Source organism: Eublepharis macularius, chromosome 3 (genome assembly GCF_028583425.1).
Source record: "Eublepharis macularius isolate TG4126 chromosome 3, MPM_Emac_v1.0, whole genome shotgun sequence".
Lineage (NCBI taxonomy): Eukaryota > Metazoa > Chordata > Lepidosauria > Squamata > Eublepharidae > Eublepharis > Eublepharis macularius.
The window spans coordinates 83,012,767-83,029,992 of record NC_072792.1 but is presented as its reverse complement, the minus strand read 5'-3'; the positions used below and the strand labels follow the sequence as shown (position 1 = coordinate 83,029,992).

General features: G+C 50.3%; 1 protein-coding gene across 1 annotated transcript in view; it reads left to right on the top strand.

Annotated features, from left to right (window-relative positions):
* LOC129326556 (cilia- and flagella-associated protein 47-like) overlaps nucleotides 1-17,226 on the top strand; it is a 286,389-nt gene that overhangs the window by 54,642 nt on the left and 214,521 nt on the right. Inside the window, exon 7 of the mRNA XM_054974773.1 lies at nucleotides 7,643-7,740. Within this exon, the coding sequence (XP_054830748.1) occupies nucleotides 7,643-7,740 (98 nt within the window). The remainder of the gene's footprint in view (nucleotides 1-7,642; nucleotides 7,741-17,226) is intronic.

Here is a 17,226-nt window from a genome sequence, read left to right as displayed (position 1 = left end):
GGGCTGGCTTCTCCTCCTTTGCAGGCTTCCCCAATGTGATTGGAGCAGTCGACTGCACGCATGTGGCCATATGCGCTCCCAGAGAGGAGCCGCAGGTCTACAGGAATCGGCACCGGTTCTACAGTATCAACGTCCAGGCAGCCTGTGACCACCAGGGGATCTTCACGGACCTCGTTGCCAAGTTCCCGGGAAGCGTCCACGACGCACAGATCTTCACCACCTCCGGCCTGAACAGGCTCCTGTCATCATGGCCTGAGGGGAGAGGCTGGCTCCTAGGTCAGGAGTTGGTGGGGGAGCTGTGAGGGGACGGGGATGGGAAGGGAGATCCTAACTCCGCCTCCCCTTGCAGGTGACCGTGGCTATCCATTGCTGCCTTACCTCCTGACGCCATACCCTGCGGATGAGCCCACCGACAGAGCCAATTACAACCAGGCCCACCTGCGCACGAGGATGGTGATCGAACGTGCTTTCGGTCAGCTGAAAATGCGCTTCAGATGCCTCCATCACACGGGCGGCCGCCTGGCCATGCAGCCGTTCACCGTCGCCAAGCTCGTGGCTGCCTGTGTCATGCTGCACAATATTGCCGTGCGCCAGCAGCTCCCCTTGCCAGCCACAGAGGGCCCAGGCGAGGACCCCTGGCTGCCGCCCGCCGGTCGCCTTTCTCCTGACGCCCCTGCAGAGCCCCAGGAGCATGACCGAGCTGTGCGAGACAGGGTCGCGGAGCACCTGTGGCATGCTGCGCGCTGAGGGCCATGCCTGGCCATGGGGGCCTCGGCCGGCCAAACACTCGCCCTTTACGCCCCTATGGTGTCCCAGGCGGCCCCTCCGAGTCCCCGCTCCCTCAACCCCTGCATGTAGAGAGCATGGGAAAGCCGCCCCGGCCAGCAGCCACCGCCCCCCATGGACGGGCTGCACGGGAAAAGCGGTTAACGAACTTGGCTTTATTCCCAATCGATTCCAGGGCCGCATCAGGCGCCCAGAGAGCAGCTTGCCAACCCAGAACCCCGGCCTCAGCAGCCAGGAGGGTGAGGGCTAGGTAGCGCGTCGGAGCAGGGGGAGGCCAGCGGCCCCGCCACGGCATCCCCGTTACAGAGCAGGGGCCCGGCTGGGGTCCAAGATGCCTGTGCCTGGGATGGCATATCGGCAGCTGCCCGGCCGTCTGCGGGGACGGGCTCCAGCTTCGGCCGCTTCCTGCCAGGCCCCTCCACTGGGTCACCCTCTGGGTCTTCAGCGGGTGGCGGGTAGCGGGGTGGAGACCAGGCGGTGAAGCCCCTCCCAAGTTCCTCCTCATCTGGCGAGGGGCTCCGGGCGGGCGCCGCTGTGGGGGCAAGAGGTGGGGGATGGGAGCATCAGGGCCCCTGTGGGCTCTGGGGTTGTTGTCGCGGCCGCAGGCCGCCCCACCCCACATGCCCGTGCCCCTCCTGTTGGCGAGACTCACATGGTGCCGCTGCCCGCGCCTGCTGGAATGCCCCGTGAACCCGGTCCATGGCAGCCATCCACCTGTCATTGATGGTCCCTGCAGAGGGGGGAGAGAGGGAGGGGGGGCACCCGTTGGTGGCAGCCCGGCATCTGCTGCAAGCACCTGCAACCTGCGCCTCGACGGAAGTGGCTGGGACACCTCCGGGCCCTTATGGCCTGCCCTCTGTGGCAGCGGAGGAGGCTCCCTGGATGGCGCCGAGGACCCTGACTTACTGCGCGCAGGGCCCGCAGCCACCTCCTCTTCCAGGAGGTCATGCTCCACCTCGCACAGCGCCGTGTCTAGCCACGCTCGTATGAGGTGGGCCTCCTCCGCACGGCCAGGGAAGAGCTCCTCCAGGTAAACTGGCCGCGCAGTCATCGCACCCTCATCTGCCAGGAGGTCATTCCCGGCAGCCTTGGCAATGAGCTGGGCCCCGAGCCTGGCCGCCCACTGCTCCCGCCACCCGTCGCCCTCCATGCAGCCGGGACCGCTGTGGGTATAGTGTTTCTGTGCTGCCCACCGAACTACACCGCCCACCGGCATGACCTTGGAGGGTCTGAGATGTAACAATTCCCTATCTTCTGTCTGGCAGCTGCATAGTTCATGGATAGGTTCAGCACAGGCCCCCCCCCCCGTCTCAGACCTGTGGGTTGGAGGGGAGGGGGCCGTGGTGGTTGGCTTCCTATGGCCCCAGGGCCCTCTTCCCTTGCGGGGATGCTGTGCTGCTCAAGTGCATCCTTGCGGGACGTGAACCCTTGGGCCTGGCTGTACGTTGCGCCGTGGGACTGGGAATAAAGCTCATCTACACATGGACCCGTGTCTGCCTGCGATACTTTGGTGAACTGCCAGCCATATCCTGCCCTGGCACCATGAGCGCATGACCAGGCCCGCGGTGACAGCGCATCCCTTCCAAGGGGGGGGGCTTAGGATGCACAAGGACTGGCCAGGGGCCGCTCTGGCATGTCTTCCATATTGCCCTAACGCACCTGCCCTGCCTGGCATGCCGCCCTGAGCTGGGGCAGTCACGCAACCTGCCATCGGGGGGCCCTCCCGGGCCTGGGGTGGCCACCCAGCCTGCATGGCCCGGCCGGGGAAGGGGCACGCTGTGGCAGCCAGCCGGGAGGCCTCGGGCTCCCGCATTTTAGCCACTTTGCGCAGCTGATGCGCTCTTCCACTGCCCCTGTGGGCGGGGCCAGCGGCCTTCCCTGCAGGATTGGCGGGGCTGGCAGCCTTGGAGTAGTTCCCCCCCCCGGCAGGGCAACGAGAGTGGCCACAATTGCTGAACGCAGGAGACGGCGCCGAGCCAGGGCGGAGCCACGCGCAGCCTCGGACACACCCCACCCCTCCCAACAACCATGGCCTGTTGGCGTGGGAGGCTGGCAACTGCTCCACGGGATTGGATGCGAGGCAGGACGCCCTGGGGTGGAAGGTGTTGGAATGACCAATGGGGCTGCTGCAGACGCCCGAGGGGCTGGACCCACTCTGGGAGGCGGCCGCTCATGGGACTGTGTTGCTGGGGCTGCGGCTGCGATGGGGGTGACCCTCCCCAGGCGCGCGAGACCTCCTGCCCGGGATATGGCATCCGCCTGCCACCACCCTGGATTCTCCATTGGTGGGGGCTAGGGTTCCCGCGAGTGGACCGTTTCCCCTGCCATCTCCCGCTCCCTTGCAGCGGCAGCTCGCACCACCCTCTCCCTTGCTTATCGGGTGCCAGCTACTCTCCCCACCGGGGATTGATCCCCCTCCCCGCTCACATGCCCCGCCCCAACCCTCTACCTGGCCATAGATGCAGGGGGGTTAGCCGTGTTAGCCTGTGGTAGCGAATTCAAAAAGGGTCCCATAGCACCTTTAAAACTATCCAATTTTATTGTGGCATAGGCTTCTGAGAATCAAGTTCTCTTTGGCAGATGGGTGGTACAGACACTGGTCAAATACAGAGGAGGGGGGGAGGAGGAGGGAGGGAGGGGGCGGGGAGGCAAGACGGGGTGTGTCGGATACATTTGTGGCAATGTGCAGGTGGGGAGATGTGACGGGAGTGTTGGGGGAGGGGCGGAGGACGAAGTCAGACTCGCAGACACAGAAAACAGTTGTTGTACATCTCGTTTTATTGCACTGGAAAGAGCGGGCTTGCGTTTAGGCTGGCGAGGGAGCCGGAGCATTCCACACAGCCCTCCTTCCCGCTCGGAGGGGCGGGGCTGGGATGCAGGCCGCGGCGCGACGGTGCTTCCTGGGCTGCAGCCAACCGTCCGTCAGAGATGTTTGGGGAGGGCGGGGCGCGGGGGAGCAGCCATGCCCTGGACGTGCCTGTGGGGGAAAAAGACACGTGTGGGCTTTGCCTCGTTCCACTGGCAAGGCAAGCCCCACACTCCGCCATCCGGGGGGGGGGGTTGCACATGGTCGAGGGCAGCAGCTGATGCATGACGGTCTGGTGAGGATGCACTCGGCCTTGGCAAGCCTTTACCTTTAAGGGAGAGAATGAGCTGGTCACAACAAACACCTGGCCACATGTGGTTTTCGAGGCGCCTGCCTCTGAGGCAGCCAGGGGCGGCCATGGTTGCCCCCCACCCCTGCTGGGCCTCACCCAAAGCGGCAAGTGAGCGGGTGGGTTCAGGTGAATGGGTGGTTTGCACTAATCTGCGGAATGCCCCCCCACCTCCTCCTTACCTGTCAGCGCTCCGTCGGTCATCACCAGGTGGGAGCGCCAGAGTCAGGGCACCTGCAAGGAAACGGGAGAGCATGCGGTTAATTTGCAAAGTGTCATTCCCTTCTGCCACGGAAGGGTTAGTTTGTTTGTGCTTAGTTAGAAGCAACTAGCATGCATCAGTTAGCTGTGGAGTCATTCTTTCTATCACGGTAGAAAGAGAGTTAGGCAGTTAGGCACCTCTTCCCCTTTATGCGAAGTTCCCCCGGTTTTCGCAAAGTCCCCCGAGTGCATTCTGCGCCTGCCAATGTGAATGCCCTCAGCCCGTTTCGGTTTTCAAAGGGGCAATGCCACTCAGCAGACGGGCAGAGCCTCCGGCCGAGTGCTCACTTACCTGGGGGTTTGGGCGGCGCTGGCCGGATGTTTTATAGGGCGCGGTCGCAGGTGATTGGGTGCAGAGAGGGGGGCTCGTCCACGCTGGGCGCGCACGCTGATTGGTCCCCGGGATAGTTCTCATCCTATGCTCCTTCGGGCCATAGGGGCGGGGCGAGGCGCTCAGAGAGGGGGCTGATTTTTCGCCGTTCCATGGACGCCTATGGGCTACGCCTTCTTTTTCCGTGGCGTAGCTTTTTTGCGCCGCTGTGGGCGTTCCCGCTTCTGGAGGAGCTTAGGGAGCGGACTAACTCCGACCCCGCCTTGCTCCCCGCCCCCCCCTGCGTCGGCGTAGGGCTCTACGCCACTTCTGCGCCGCCGCCCGGGCGCCTGTGGCTTGCACCGGTGCTGGCCCGCCGACGGGCCAGCGCCGCATCCCAGCGCGGGCGGAAGGCCACTTACGCGGGCGTACGGGCTAGATGCGCCCTCGCAAGCCTTAGTTCGGTTCCTGTTCACTTTCCGTGCCCTTCTTAGGATTGGGCTGCCCTTGTAGAAAAAAATCAGGTACTGTAATAGCTTCACCTTTGAAGTTTAAAGGTTACATCCATAACAAATATCTAGGGGTATATCATGTAAGGAAATTGATTTTACAAATACATCTATTCTAAAGTATTATTTGCCTTTGCATTGTGTCTCCAGTTAATTAACATATTAATAATTTGAAGATTTTAAGTGCAAATGTTTTAAATTTGGAAACAAAAAGAGAGCATTTAGAAATTATTAGTTAATATTTTTTTCAGTAAGAAAAACAGTGCTATAAAGATTGCAATAAATCTGCTTTACAAAAATTAGATTAATATATTAATTCTATAAAAAGAAATTATTATAAAATGCATTCCAAAAATTGTTGGGGAATGTTGCAGATTAGTATCTTCCAGGTTTTGATATTTGATCAATATAATATGTATTCACTGGATTACTAGTTAAACATACAGATTTCTAAAACTATTTCCCCATATACATTTACTGTTCTACTTTCTACCTTTGTACCCGACTTTCTGTATTATGGTACAGCACACCTGAGATAGTTTTTTGTCTGCATTGTTTTCCAATTCTGGAATCCTAGTCCTACTGCATTATTTTTGAAGGTCTTTGCTGTCTAATTGAACTGTTTTTATATGTTACAAACTACCTTAAGCCTCAGTGAGAAAGACGGGCTATAAATGAAATAAATAAACTAAATGAAATGAATGTAAGTAACAATATTGTATATGTACAAATCCATCTCATAAGAAATAAATTATCAGAATTGGGGAACTGGAAGATAACGCTTTAAAAAACAACGCATGAAAATTAAGATAGATGTCTATTGTTTGTAAAAACCCTCATACAGTTTTCTAAGAAACAAATCCAAACTGGTGCTCATCAGTTTGATTGTAAAGAGCGTATTTTGACTATATTGGGTTATATCCAAATAACTGTGAAGTTAATACTATGACCCAAGTGGGCCTCAGGCTGGGTTTTTTTTTTAATTTAGTGGATTTTTATACCACCTTTCAGACAAAACAGTTCCCTAAGGCAACTCACAATAACAATGAAAAAACCCCATCCAAAATAGTTAAACATCCTATAAGTAGCTAGGGTTGCCAGGCCACAACCAGCAAACTCTAGAAGCAATTGGGGCAGGGACTGGTATGCCAATGGTATACAGGCACATTGACATCACTTCAGGTAAAAACTGAAAGTGACATCATGGAATATGGTAGGATTTACAAAAATTCCATGGCAAAACCGGAGGTTTTTTTCTTCAAATCCTGGAGCTTCCATTACATCATTTCTTGTTTTTACTGGAAGTGACATTAGCATATCAGTGCTATGCCGGTGTGCTCGCCAGTTCCTATTGTCAGTGTTCCTCATGCTGGCAGGCAAAAAAACATATTAAGAACACATAAAGACCTGACAACCCTATAATTAGCAGAGGTCTTCCTGAATTACTCATATTTCTCTGGAAATTCTGCAAGGATGGTGCAACCTCACTTATCAACAGAGGTCGTCCCACTAATCTAATCTCTAACAAGGGAGATTCCTGTAGGAAAGTCTCCTCCATGAATCTTTATGCTTGAACAAGGTAATATGAGAGAAAATTTTCCTTTGTGCCCGAACAGCTTTGGAAAGTAAAGGTCAAAATTAGTGATTTCTTGTAAACCCAGAAGCAAGCAGGAAGCCAATGCATTTGTTAAAGAACAGGTGTTAAGTGTTCCATTCAGGATTCAGACAGGACTGCTTGGTGCTATATTTTGCTCCAGCAGAGCTGGATCATCCTTTGAATTACAGGACCTACCGTTGGCAAACTGTTGAAATATAGAGAACTTTAGGAGCAGTTTGTGATGTAACAACAGGGAGGCCAGCTGTTCAAAGGAAAGGTCCAAATTCTGCTGGGCTTATAGACACTTCTTGGCTGCATTAAGAAGTGATAATAAGCTCCAATTAACCTGAGATTTGTGCATGAATGCCACAACTTTTTATGCTCACATGTACATAATCACTTCTTGCACAGAGTATCGTTAAGAATTTCTGATTTTGAAACTGCTGGGCATAGTGGCTCATGCCTGATATTTTAATATTTTGGGGGGCTGAGGCTTGAACTCCTGAATTCTAGGCTGCTGCTGGCCATGCTGAGCAGGTGTCCTTGCTAAGCTCTGCATCAGTATGGTGATCCCTGAGTAGTTGGGGGCTGCTATGTCACCTAAGGAGGACTAAATTGGCCCAGGCTATGTACATTAGCAAGCCAAACTCCTGTGTAGAGCAGTGGTGAGATTCTGAAACAAACTCTGGTATCCTTTGACAGACCATAAAAATCAGATTTTTGCTCTCCACAAGCAAAGACTTTATACTTGGATTAAATCATGATTTAGAATCTCAGTATGGGTAGTAAGCATAATTAATCCCGTGGCCTGTATTGCAGAGAAGGAAAGAGGGAGGCATGCAAGTAAGCATGGCAACAAGCTGTATTCATGCACAAATCTTACCTTAGAGCTTCTTGTGACATCTGAATGCAGTCTTTGCCTACATCTTGAAAATGAAGATCCCTCGGAAATGTTTGCAGTTTTGCAAAACCTCCTGTTGATGTTTGAGATTAATTCCCCCCCTCATATTTTTGATTGATATAGGGCATAATTCAGCCTGCTTCGAAGTGTGGTTTGCTTTGGAGATAAATTGCATTGCAGCACTACCAGAAAAAACTTTGGACGTAGAATGTGCAGCTCTGGTAAGATATTTTCTCAGTGATGTACTTTGGGCAGTGCTGTATGATGGTATGCTAGCAGAGTAAAATACATCCAGTTTTTGAATAAAAGACTGATCTGCTTCTGGTGTGAAGGGGAAGAAATCATGCTTTGATGGGTACAAAAGTCATCACAGAAGAGTGCACATGCATAAAATATTTTTATTATGTGGCTTTACATTTTTTGTATTATGTTATTTGAAGACTCGAAGATATATTCCATTACATTAGTTGCTAGCTAAATGGTAGTGGCACAGGACAAATCTGCTTTCCATTCAATTCCAAGTACTGTTATAGCTCAATCAGGGAGTGAGGACAGAAAGTGCTCAGGGAGCAGACTAAGGGTTACATTAGCATATTCCTGATTTACACCGGCGTAACCTCCCCTACAGTGGCATCCAATTGCGGTGCTACTCCACCACATCCTTATGCTGGTGCCAACCCACAACACTTGCTCATGGGCAAGTGCCCATAGTGGTGCCCAGGAGGGTGGTCTGCAAGGCGGGCCACGAGGTAGTCAGCTCTCTAAGCTACTCCGGGTTCAAGAATGCCCCTTGCAGTGGTGGGGAATTACACCAAGAAAAATGGTGGTATAGTCCACTGGCGTCCATGTAAGGGGAAAACCCTCTGATCCACCAATGGCCAGTCCCGTCCAGTGTCTTAGCCTGTACAGGATGCCAGCCATAGTGGGGATCAATCCACTTGCACCCCCAGAGCTGCTAAGCTCTCTCCCTGGCACCTAATCAGTCCCCTGCACACCCTATATCATCTTCGGTTGGGGCAGCCATGGCCCCAGGTAAGTGGAGGCATGGCTGCCCTGCCCAAGAGCACTCCACTGTGAGGACTTTGTGCATGAGCCAAGAGAGCATGCACACGGTGGGGCAGGAGTAAGCACTGGGGGAGGGGACATTGTGAAATTCGGGGAGCATAGAGCACTCACTCAGGGGAGGAGAGCTGGTCCCTGCCAGTCCCATCGAGCACTCCCACCCCACCCTCAGGGCCATAGCTCCAGGTAAGTAGGGACATGGCTGGAGGCCCTGCCTAAGAGCACCTGGCTGTATGGACTTTATGCACAAGTTGGGAGAGGGTGCACAAGGTGGGGAAGGAGCATGCACTAGGGGGACCTTGTTAAATTCATGGAGTGCCGAGCACTCACTGAGGAGAAGAGAGCCATGGCCAGGGTCTCTGCATAACAACCACCACATGATCACCTCATGTGTCCCCCACCCACCTCTGTTCGGAGGAGGGGTGAGGGTGCCCTGACAGGTAAGAAGGACCTGGGGAGGTGGCTTGCCATGCTCACTGATGCTTGCTAGCCCTCCCTGTGGGCTACCCATCCCCCCAGTGGGCTACCTTCCCCTGTGGGCCAAGCTATAGACACTCAGCTTGGGAGGTGGGGGCAGGACACAGGGGTATCCCCCCACCCCATGGGATAGAGGCCTCAGATCACTCCCAGGGGTTGACCCCTGCTGGCCCACTCTTACCCCCATGTGCCTGGAAGGCAATCATGGAGGATGACGGCTGGTGCCAGGATTGGGCAGCACAATCCACCCAAGATCTGTGTGAGAAAGTGGCATGGATCACCCTGGAGACTGCTGCAGTGGTGGAGGCATTGTGACAGCTAGTGCTGAAGTTGCTCCTGGCCCAGGTGGAAGAGGCCTCACTATTCTGGGCATGGCTGGAACGCATGGCTGGGGAGATGGAGTTTAACCTCCTCAAAGCCATGCCCATAGTAAGTGAAATGTTAACAGGATGGGGGTAATGACAAGGAGGAGCAGAAAGAAGGAACAGATGCGAAGCAGATCAAGAATTATAAACCAATCCCCCTGCTTTACTGTGATTATAAAATCTTTGCTACAATATTAGCTACAAGATTTTAAAAAGTATTACCTGATATAATGCATCCGGACCAGACAGGTTTCCTTCCCAAAAGACAATTGAGAAATAATATTAGAATTGCCTTAAATTTACTGGAGTATTACGAAGCCCATCCGGAAAAACAGATGGCGATGGTATTCCTGGATGCTGAAAAAGCCTTTGATAATGTTAATTGACAATTCTTTATTGAACAGATGAAAGAAATGGAATTTGGAATGGAATTTATAAAAGCTATTGAAGCTATATATAAGAAACAGAAAGCAAGAATAATTATTAATGGAGATCTGACAGAGCCGATATCGATAGAAAAAGGGACAAGACAAGGCTGTCCCCTCTCACCACTAATATTTATTTTGATGCAGGATATATTGACAAGAACTATAATAAAACTATAATAAAAAAGACCCTATAATAAAAGGAGCATCTGTTAGGGGACATAAATACAAACTACAGGCATTTGCAGATGACCTGCTATTCATACTAGAGGAACCACTGGAATCAATAGAACAATTAATGAAACACGTAAAGGAATATGGTTGAATGGCAGGAATGAAGATTAATTATCAAAAAACAAAAGTGATAACTAAAAATATGACTATACAGCAAAAGATGGAATTAGATTGACAGGTTTCCAACTAGAAAAGAAAAGAAAATATCTTGGGATACATTTAACTTCTAAATGTAGCTCGCTAATGAAAGACAATTATATGAAACTCCTACAAGAAATTAAGGGAGATTTGCAGAGATGGAAAGGACCAACTTTCGCTGATGGGAAGGATTGCAACCATTAAAATGAATATATTGCCACATACAATATTTCTTTATCAAACCATCCCTATTGGTATTAACAAATCATTTTTTGAGGAATTAAATTAAATTACATCTAAATTTATCTAGCAAGGAAAGAAACCAAGAATTAAATTGAAAACACTTAAAGGTTTGAAAGAGAATGCGGGTCTTGCCTTACCCGACTGGAAAATTTATTACAAAGCATGCTGCCTAGTTTGGATGAGGGAGTGGATCCTACTGGAAAATGTAAGACTTTTTAGCTCTTGAAGGTCATGACCTACAGTTAGGATGACATGCGTTTATATGGTATGGAAAAACAACTGGACATAAATACTTTAAAAATCGCTTGATAAGAAAATCTCTTATAACAACATGGAAAGGAACTGTACCGCAAATATATTCTAAAATCCCACAATGGGTTTCCCCATTAAAAGCATTTACACAGCCAAGTGTATTTTCCCCAGAGAAGATTATTAGATATAAAGAACTCTTGGATGATAAAGGAGTGTTAAAAACAAAAGAGGAATTACAGGCGCAAGGTATTAACTTAGACTGGTGGTCAAGGGTACAGATTGAATCTAGATACAATAAAGATTAAAACATGGGAGGTTTTTACTTAGAACAAAAGAAATTTGAAAAACTGTTATGTGACTCAGATGAGAAATTGATTAAGAAAATGTACTTACACTTAATGCAAATGAAGGTGAATGAGGGAGTGGAAAAATGTAAAATTTTATGGGCACAGAATTTAGGATATAATATTGATTTGGTACAATGGAATATGGAAAGTGAATGTTAAAATAACTAAGTCTGTTGCATTTAAAGAGAATTTATATATGGTGTTTTACAGATGGTATCTAACACCAGACAGACTGGCTAAAATGTATAAAAACATGTCAAATAAGTGTTGGAAATGTGGGAAACATACAGGGACATTTTTTCATATGTGGTGGTCCTGTAAAGAGGTGCATAGATTTTGGATAATGGTACACACATTGTTGCAAACTATTATACAGATTTCAATTCCCTTCAAACCAGAGACATTTTTTAAAACTGTATGCCAGATATGAACAAAGAGCAGAAGTACTTCACAATTCATGTTGTAAAAGCGGCCAGAATTTTATTAGCATCTTACTGGAAACGTCAAATAATACCTCCGCAAGAAGAATTAATAGCAAAGATAATGGATACTGCAGAAATGGACAAATTAACCACATTAATGAAAGGACAAATAGAAGAAGACTGTTTTGCTTTATGGACTCCCTTCTGCAACTGGATTAAAGATAAATATAGAGACTAAAATGTAGTAAGGCAATATTGTAATGAAATATCAGGAACCACAGTCAAATATCTGGTAGGATAAAGTATGGGATATGGAGAATTAGAATGTTAATGTAAGCAAGCTTAATGAATTTTTGTATCCTTTTTTCTTTCTCTTCTTCTTACTTTTTTCCTATTTTCTAACACTATCTATATGGAAAACTAATAAAATACATACAAAAACAAAACAAAACAAGGGGGAGCAGGTCCATGAAGGTGGCCTCCAATCTGTGTCTGGAGGCCCCTGGGTCCCCCCGGCCCATCAGGGCAGGCAGGGCCACAACCCCCACCCTGCCTTTGGCCACCTCACAGCACCATGCTGCCTTGGTCAGCATGTCAGGGGTGTCTCTTCTCTCCACCAGGAGGGCTGTCAGAACACTGGAGCCCCACACTGGAGAGGGTCCATGACAGGGTGACGCTGGTGTGGGTGGTCCAGTGGGGTGAATCCCGCTCCTGGATGGCTGACGCAGGCCAGTCTGTGCAGTGGGGGGCGGCAAGCCACTCCTTTTGTGTCCAGCTCCCCTCCGGGCGCTTTGGGGGTGGGAAATCAACTGATGCTGCTGATGTGGTCAAGCTTCTGGGACCTCATGGTTGGGGATGGCAGCTCCACTCCATCTCCCAGCACACCCCTGAAAGGCAAGGAAGCACTGCTGATATCCAAGGCCCAGTTGGTGGAGGATATCCCTTGGGGAGCTGCGGCTGAGGACTCCACCCTATGGCCTTTCCCCACCCTATACAAAACTGCTTCAATCTTCTCTGAGTGTCTCCTGCTGTTCCTGGAGGTGGGGCAGGAACTCCCATGTACAAGAGGTGAACCAAGTGGGTCGCGCACAGTCGGGGTGTCCTGGGGCTGCCTCCATGGCCTGTGCCCCAGGGTGTGTCCCTGCTTGTGCAGCCACGCTTGCACAGCCAGCTGCCTCACACCTGGCAGAGGGCATGCCCTGTCAGAGGTATCCAACCCTGGAGGAGATGGGTCCTGGGCAAGGCCCAGTGGCAGGACCACAGGGTCCAGAGGCATGTCAACATGGCATCCCAATCTGGTGGGGAACAATGGCCATGCTGGCCTCCAAGCATGCAGGGTGATGTCCGGGCTGGGGTCCAGGCTTCTGGCATTGCCTGGGATGCATTCCCTGTTCAGTGGCTATCACAGCATAGGAACTTATGTACCCACTTTCACGCCTCCACAGCCCTGTCCTACTGTGCCTCTGCTGGCTCAGGGGAGTTGAGGCCAGCTGCCTCCTCCAAGTGGTCCATGGCTGGGCCCTCTGTTGGAGGCATGGGGAGCTGCTGGTGAGTAGCCATGTTGTGGAACATCACATAGGCCACCATAAGCTTTGTGACTGCGAGCAGCTGCACAGTCTGGCAATTCCCCATATGGTGCAGGCAGTGGGAACTGCATCTTGAGCTGTCCAAAGGTCTGTTCGATGACCATCTGAGTGCAATGATGGGCTCGGTTGTATGTTGATCTGTCTGCTCTCTCGTCCACTAGGTCAAAGGGTATAGAAGGAGGGGGTAGCCTTGGTCACCTGCACGGGAATAAGACATTAGCTGCTGCCAGGGCTGCCCCACCCTGAGCTACCTACCCAGAAGCCACCCCTTGCCCTCTGGCCATGTGGAAAAGAGACAGTTCAGGTTGGATGCTGCAAAGATCTGGGCATTGTGGACACTCTCTAGGAACTTGGTTACTAGTGAAGATGTCCTGGTAGTCACAACGCAAGCCACCTGGACAATTGATGCTGTAGAAGTGATGGTGAATCTGGAAGAACTGGGGCACAGAGCACAACATAGGTGCAGTCCTCCACTCCCAGCATATTCAGGAACCCTGCCATGGACACAAAGCCAGCCCAGATGGGGGCCAGCTTGGCCTTCTTAGTGGGGAAGCACATGTGATCCCATAGCTGCCCCATCATTTCCTCCAGGAAGCCATGGAGGCATCAGCTCACAGAGGACTGAGAGACTTCTGGGACCTCTGCCATGATGCTCTGGAAGGACCCAGTCATCAGGAAGCCAACTGAGAGCAGCACCTTCTACAGATAGCACCGGGACGAGCTCCTTGCACAAGACCTGAATGGCTGCCCTGTCTAGGCAGATGCCATCCAAGAATAGGTGGGAGCTGATTCACTCACAGTACTGCCGAGCACGGTGGCTCCTCTGGTGGTTTCGCAGTGCCCCACCATGCAGTGCTGGCAGGAGGTGGATGAGACTGAATGCCTGGTTGGGGGCTAGCAGGAGTTGGCACCAGGCAAGGCCTTTGAGGTTGTATCCTATGGGGGTCCAGATATGGAACACAGCCATATCTGTGTTCCATGCCCTAGTAGATGAGAAAAAAAACTTTAAAAATAATTTTAAATTATTCCTCAAAGACCTTTATAACATGTTCTTGCCAGTAAAACAAATTGTGCCACAATGATCACTGTCTCTGATATTGTCAAAATTGATGACTAGACCTTTTGAGCCCTTAGCTACCTGCCCTTTAAAATTGCTGTCCTGTAAGGTAGAATTTTTAGTGGCTATTACATTGGCTGGGAGAGTAAGTAAGTTGGGCATATTGTGAACAGACCCACCTTTTATTAAGATTCACCTGGAAAAGGTGGTACTTAGACCAAGTTTCAATTCCTTCCCAAGTTAGTGTCTAAGTTTCATACATCCCAGAAGTTAGTACTCCCACTGTTATTTGCATTACCCACTTCTGAGGTAGAGAGGGCCCTCTGCACACTAGTCGTACATAGGGCAACACTCTTCTGTATGGATCATACTGCGCCCTTCAGTTGGGGCATACAGTTATTTATTTTCTACACAGGACCTAAGAAAGGGAAAGGGGCCTTCTCACAGACTATTGCTAGGTGGGTTGTTCAGACCATTAAGTTATGTTTTGAGCAGGCCAACTGACCTTGTCCATTAGAGGTTCGCACTCATGATTCGTTTTCGTTTTCGCAGCCATGTCGGACGCTCCTCTCGGCAGGTCCGAGAGGAAGCGGCCGAGCCGCCTGGCCGGGCGGCTGATCTGCAAAGGTTAGCCCCCAGACTCTCAGGCAGGGAGTCTGAGTCCGGGACGCAGCGGGAAGAGCCCTCTGACAGATCGAGGCAGGGGGTAAATCGCCCGTTTGTCCCTATGGAGGCCGGCAGACGAGCGCGGCACCCAGTGTGCTGCCGGGCTATGGAAAACGGCAAGGAGCAGGATTAGGCGAAAGCCTGCAAGTAAGCGAATCCCTTCTGTTACTACAAGCGCATGTGAGGAGTGGTGGGGTCTGAAGGTTAGAAGACTCGGATTTTTCCCCCCTCATAGAGTCTCGGAAGATTGGCAGTTCCCCCCCCCCTAAAATGGCAGCGAAAAAGCAGAGTCCTTCTCTTGGCAAGTCAGTTACGGCGGCCTTGCGGAGGGGCGAGACGCTTGAGCAACTGGTTAAAAGAGCAGTTATGGAAGCCATAAAACCCTTTGTTGACAAGCTGAATGAAACAGATCAAAGGGTGGGCTTAATTGAAAGCGATGTGAAAGCCATTAAAGAAGCAGCAGGGGGGGGCAGAGAAGTCTGCCTGGGAAAGTGCGTCACTTACGAGAGCAGCGAACAGGGAATTAAAGTTGGTGGAAAATCAGCTGATCGGATTGCAAGTGGAGCGAACACAAACCATTTTGCGTCTCCAGAATGTTAAAGAGGAGGAAAAAGAGGATTTATGGGATCTTGCCTTGGAACTTTTAGCGACACCCGCGAGGGCAACTAAAGAAGAAGTGAAAAGCGCCATTTTGGGAGTCCGTCGGGCATCTTCAAAATATGCAACGAAGCGGCAGCTGCCTCGCGAGATTGTTATCGAGTTTTCATCTAGGAGGGTCCGGGACAGTATCCTATATAATTCATACAATGCGGAATTGGACTTTCTGGGAAATAAAGTCAAGATATTGAAGGACGTTCCATTTTTAGTGCGGAAGAAAAGATTTAAGTACAAGATGTTGGCAGCTCTTTTGAGGGAACGGGATATAAAGTACAAATGGCTACTCCCGGAAGGAATCGGGTTTAGTTATAAAGATAAAGCTTACAAGATTAATTCGGAAGATCAGCTAAGGGATTTTGTGGATAAAAATTCAGAATTTGGACCAGGCACCAAGCAAAGAGAAGAGGATTCGAAGCCTGAAGGGAGGGGGGAGGCAATGAGCGCTCCGGCGGTAGCTGCGCAGAGGGAATTGCGCCCGAGGCCCAGGGAAGGGAAAAAGTTAATTTGAACTGTAATTTGTAATTTGTATGATCAACCACTCCGTCAATATTTTATTAAGCTATTTTTTACTATGGCAGTATGAAGGGAAAGCATTGAAATGTAGTGTTTAGTGTTTGTAGGTCACCTTCCCCTTTTTTCCACCCCTCCTTCCCTTTCTCTTTTTTCTCCCTGCTTTCCCATCCCTTGTGCTATTGTAGTCTTTTGTAGTTACTGTCTTGTAGGTTATGTATGTATGTAGTAGTTTTGTATGTTAGATATTAAAAAAAAAAAATTAAAAAAGAGGTTCGCACTCATTCCACTAGGTCTCAAAGAGTCTTCTGTGGCCTTCATCAAGAGTCTTCTCATAGAAAACACCTGCAAAGGTGCAATGTGGACATCTGCTGACATCTTCATAAGGCATTATGCTTTGGATGTCTAGAACAGGATAGGCAGCGGAGGGTCAAATCGTTCTTCAGTCTCTGTTTCAGTGAAGACCCTCACCCTGCCTCCTGGGTAAGTGGCTTGCTAAACTCCCATGTGGGACTATACAGAAGAGTGACAATGAAAACAAGGTCGCACTTACCTGTAACTGTTGTTCATTGCGGTTTTCTGTGCAGGCACACATACCCTCCTTCCTGCCCTGTTGTGTGTTTTCCACAATTTACCTAGAAAGTCTGGCAACTCAGGAGACTCTGAGGGTTGGGGAGCTGCCTTTCTCAGAGCGTAGGCTGTTTAGGCAGGAAATAGCTGTGCTGTAGAAGACATCCCCTCTACAGATGTAAAACTACAGAACCTACTGATCAGCAGGCCTCTGCATGCACAGACGACCTCAATGAACAGTAGTTACATGTAAGTGTAACTGTGTTTTCCTCTATACTTTCTCCCATTACACAATTGCTTTCAGGAATTTACAAGTTATGTCACTCCCACCTCCTGTGTTCCTGCTGGGCTCTACTCCATTCCGAGGCTCCTCCTGGCCACCTATTTTACTGCCCACTCTAAGAGCTGGACCCACCTCTTGGCACTGCCCTCCCCTCACTGGGCCTCTCCACAACCTGAGCTGAATACCATCACCCTCCATAGCTCCAGCCAATCTCTGCTTAGCTGGATTGTACTTGGCCAGACTTGTCCCACCAGCACTTGCACCTGATAATGGGGTCTTTGTTTCTCAAATGGGGGAATCAGTCCATCCTTTGAGGTATCCACTTTGACAGCAAATCTGAACATTCATTTTCAGAGTGGTAAATTTTTAGACCAATACCTGGGGTGAGATGTCATTATATCACCACTGTTGCT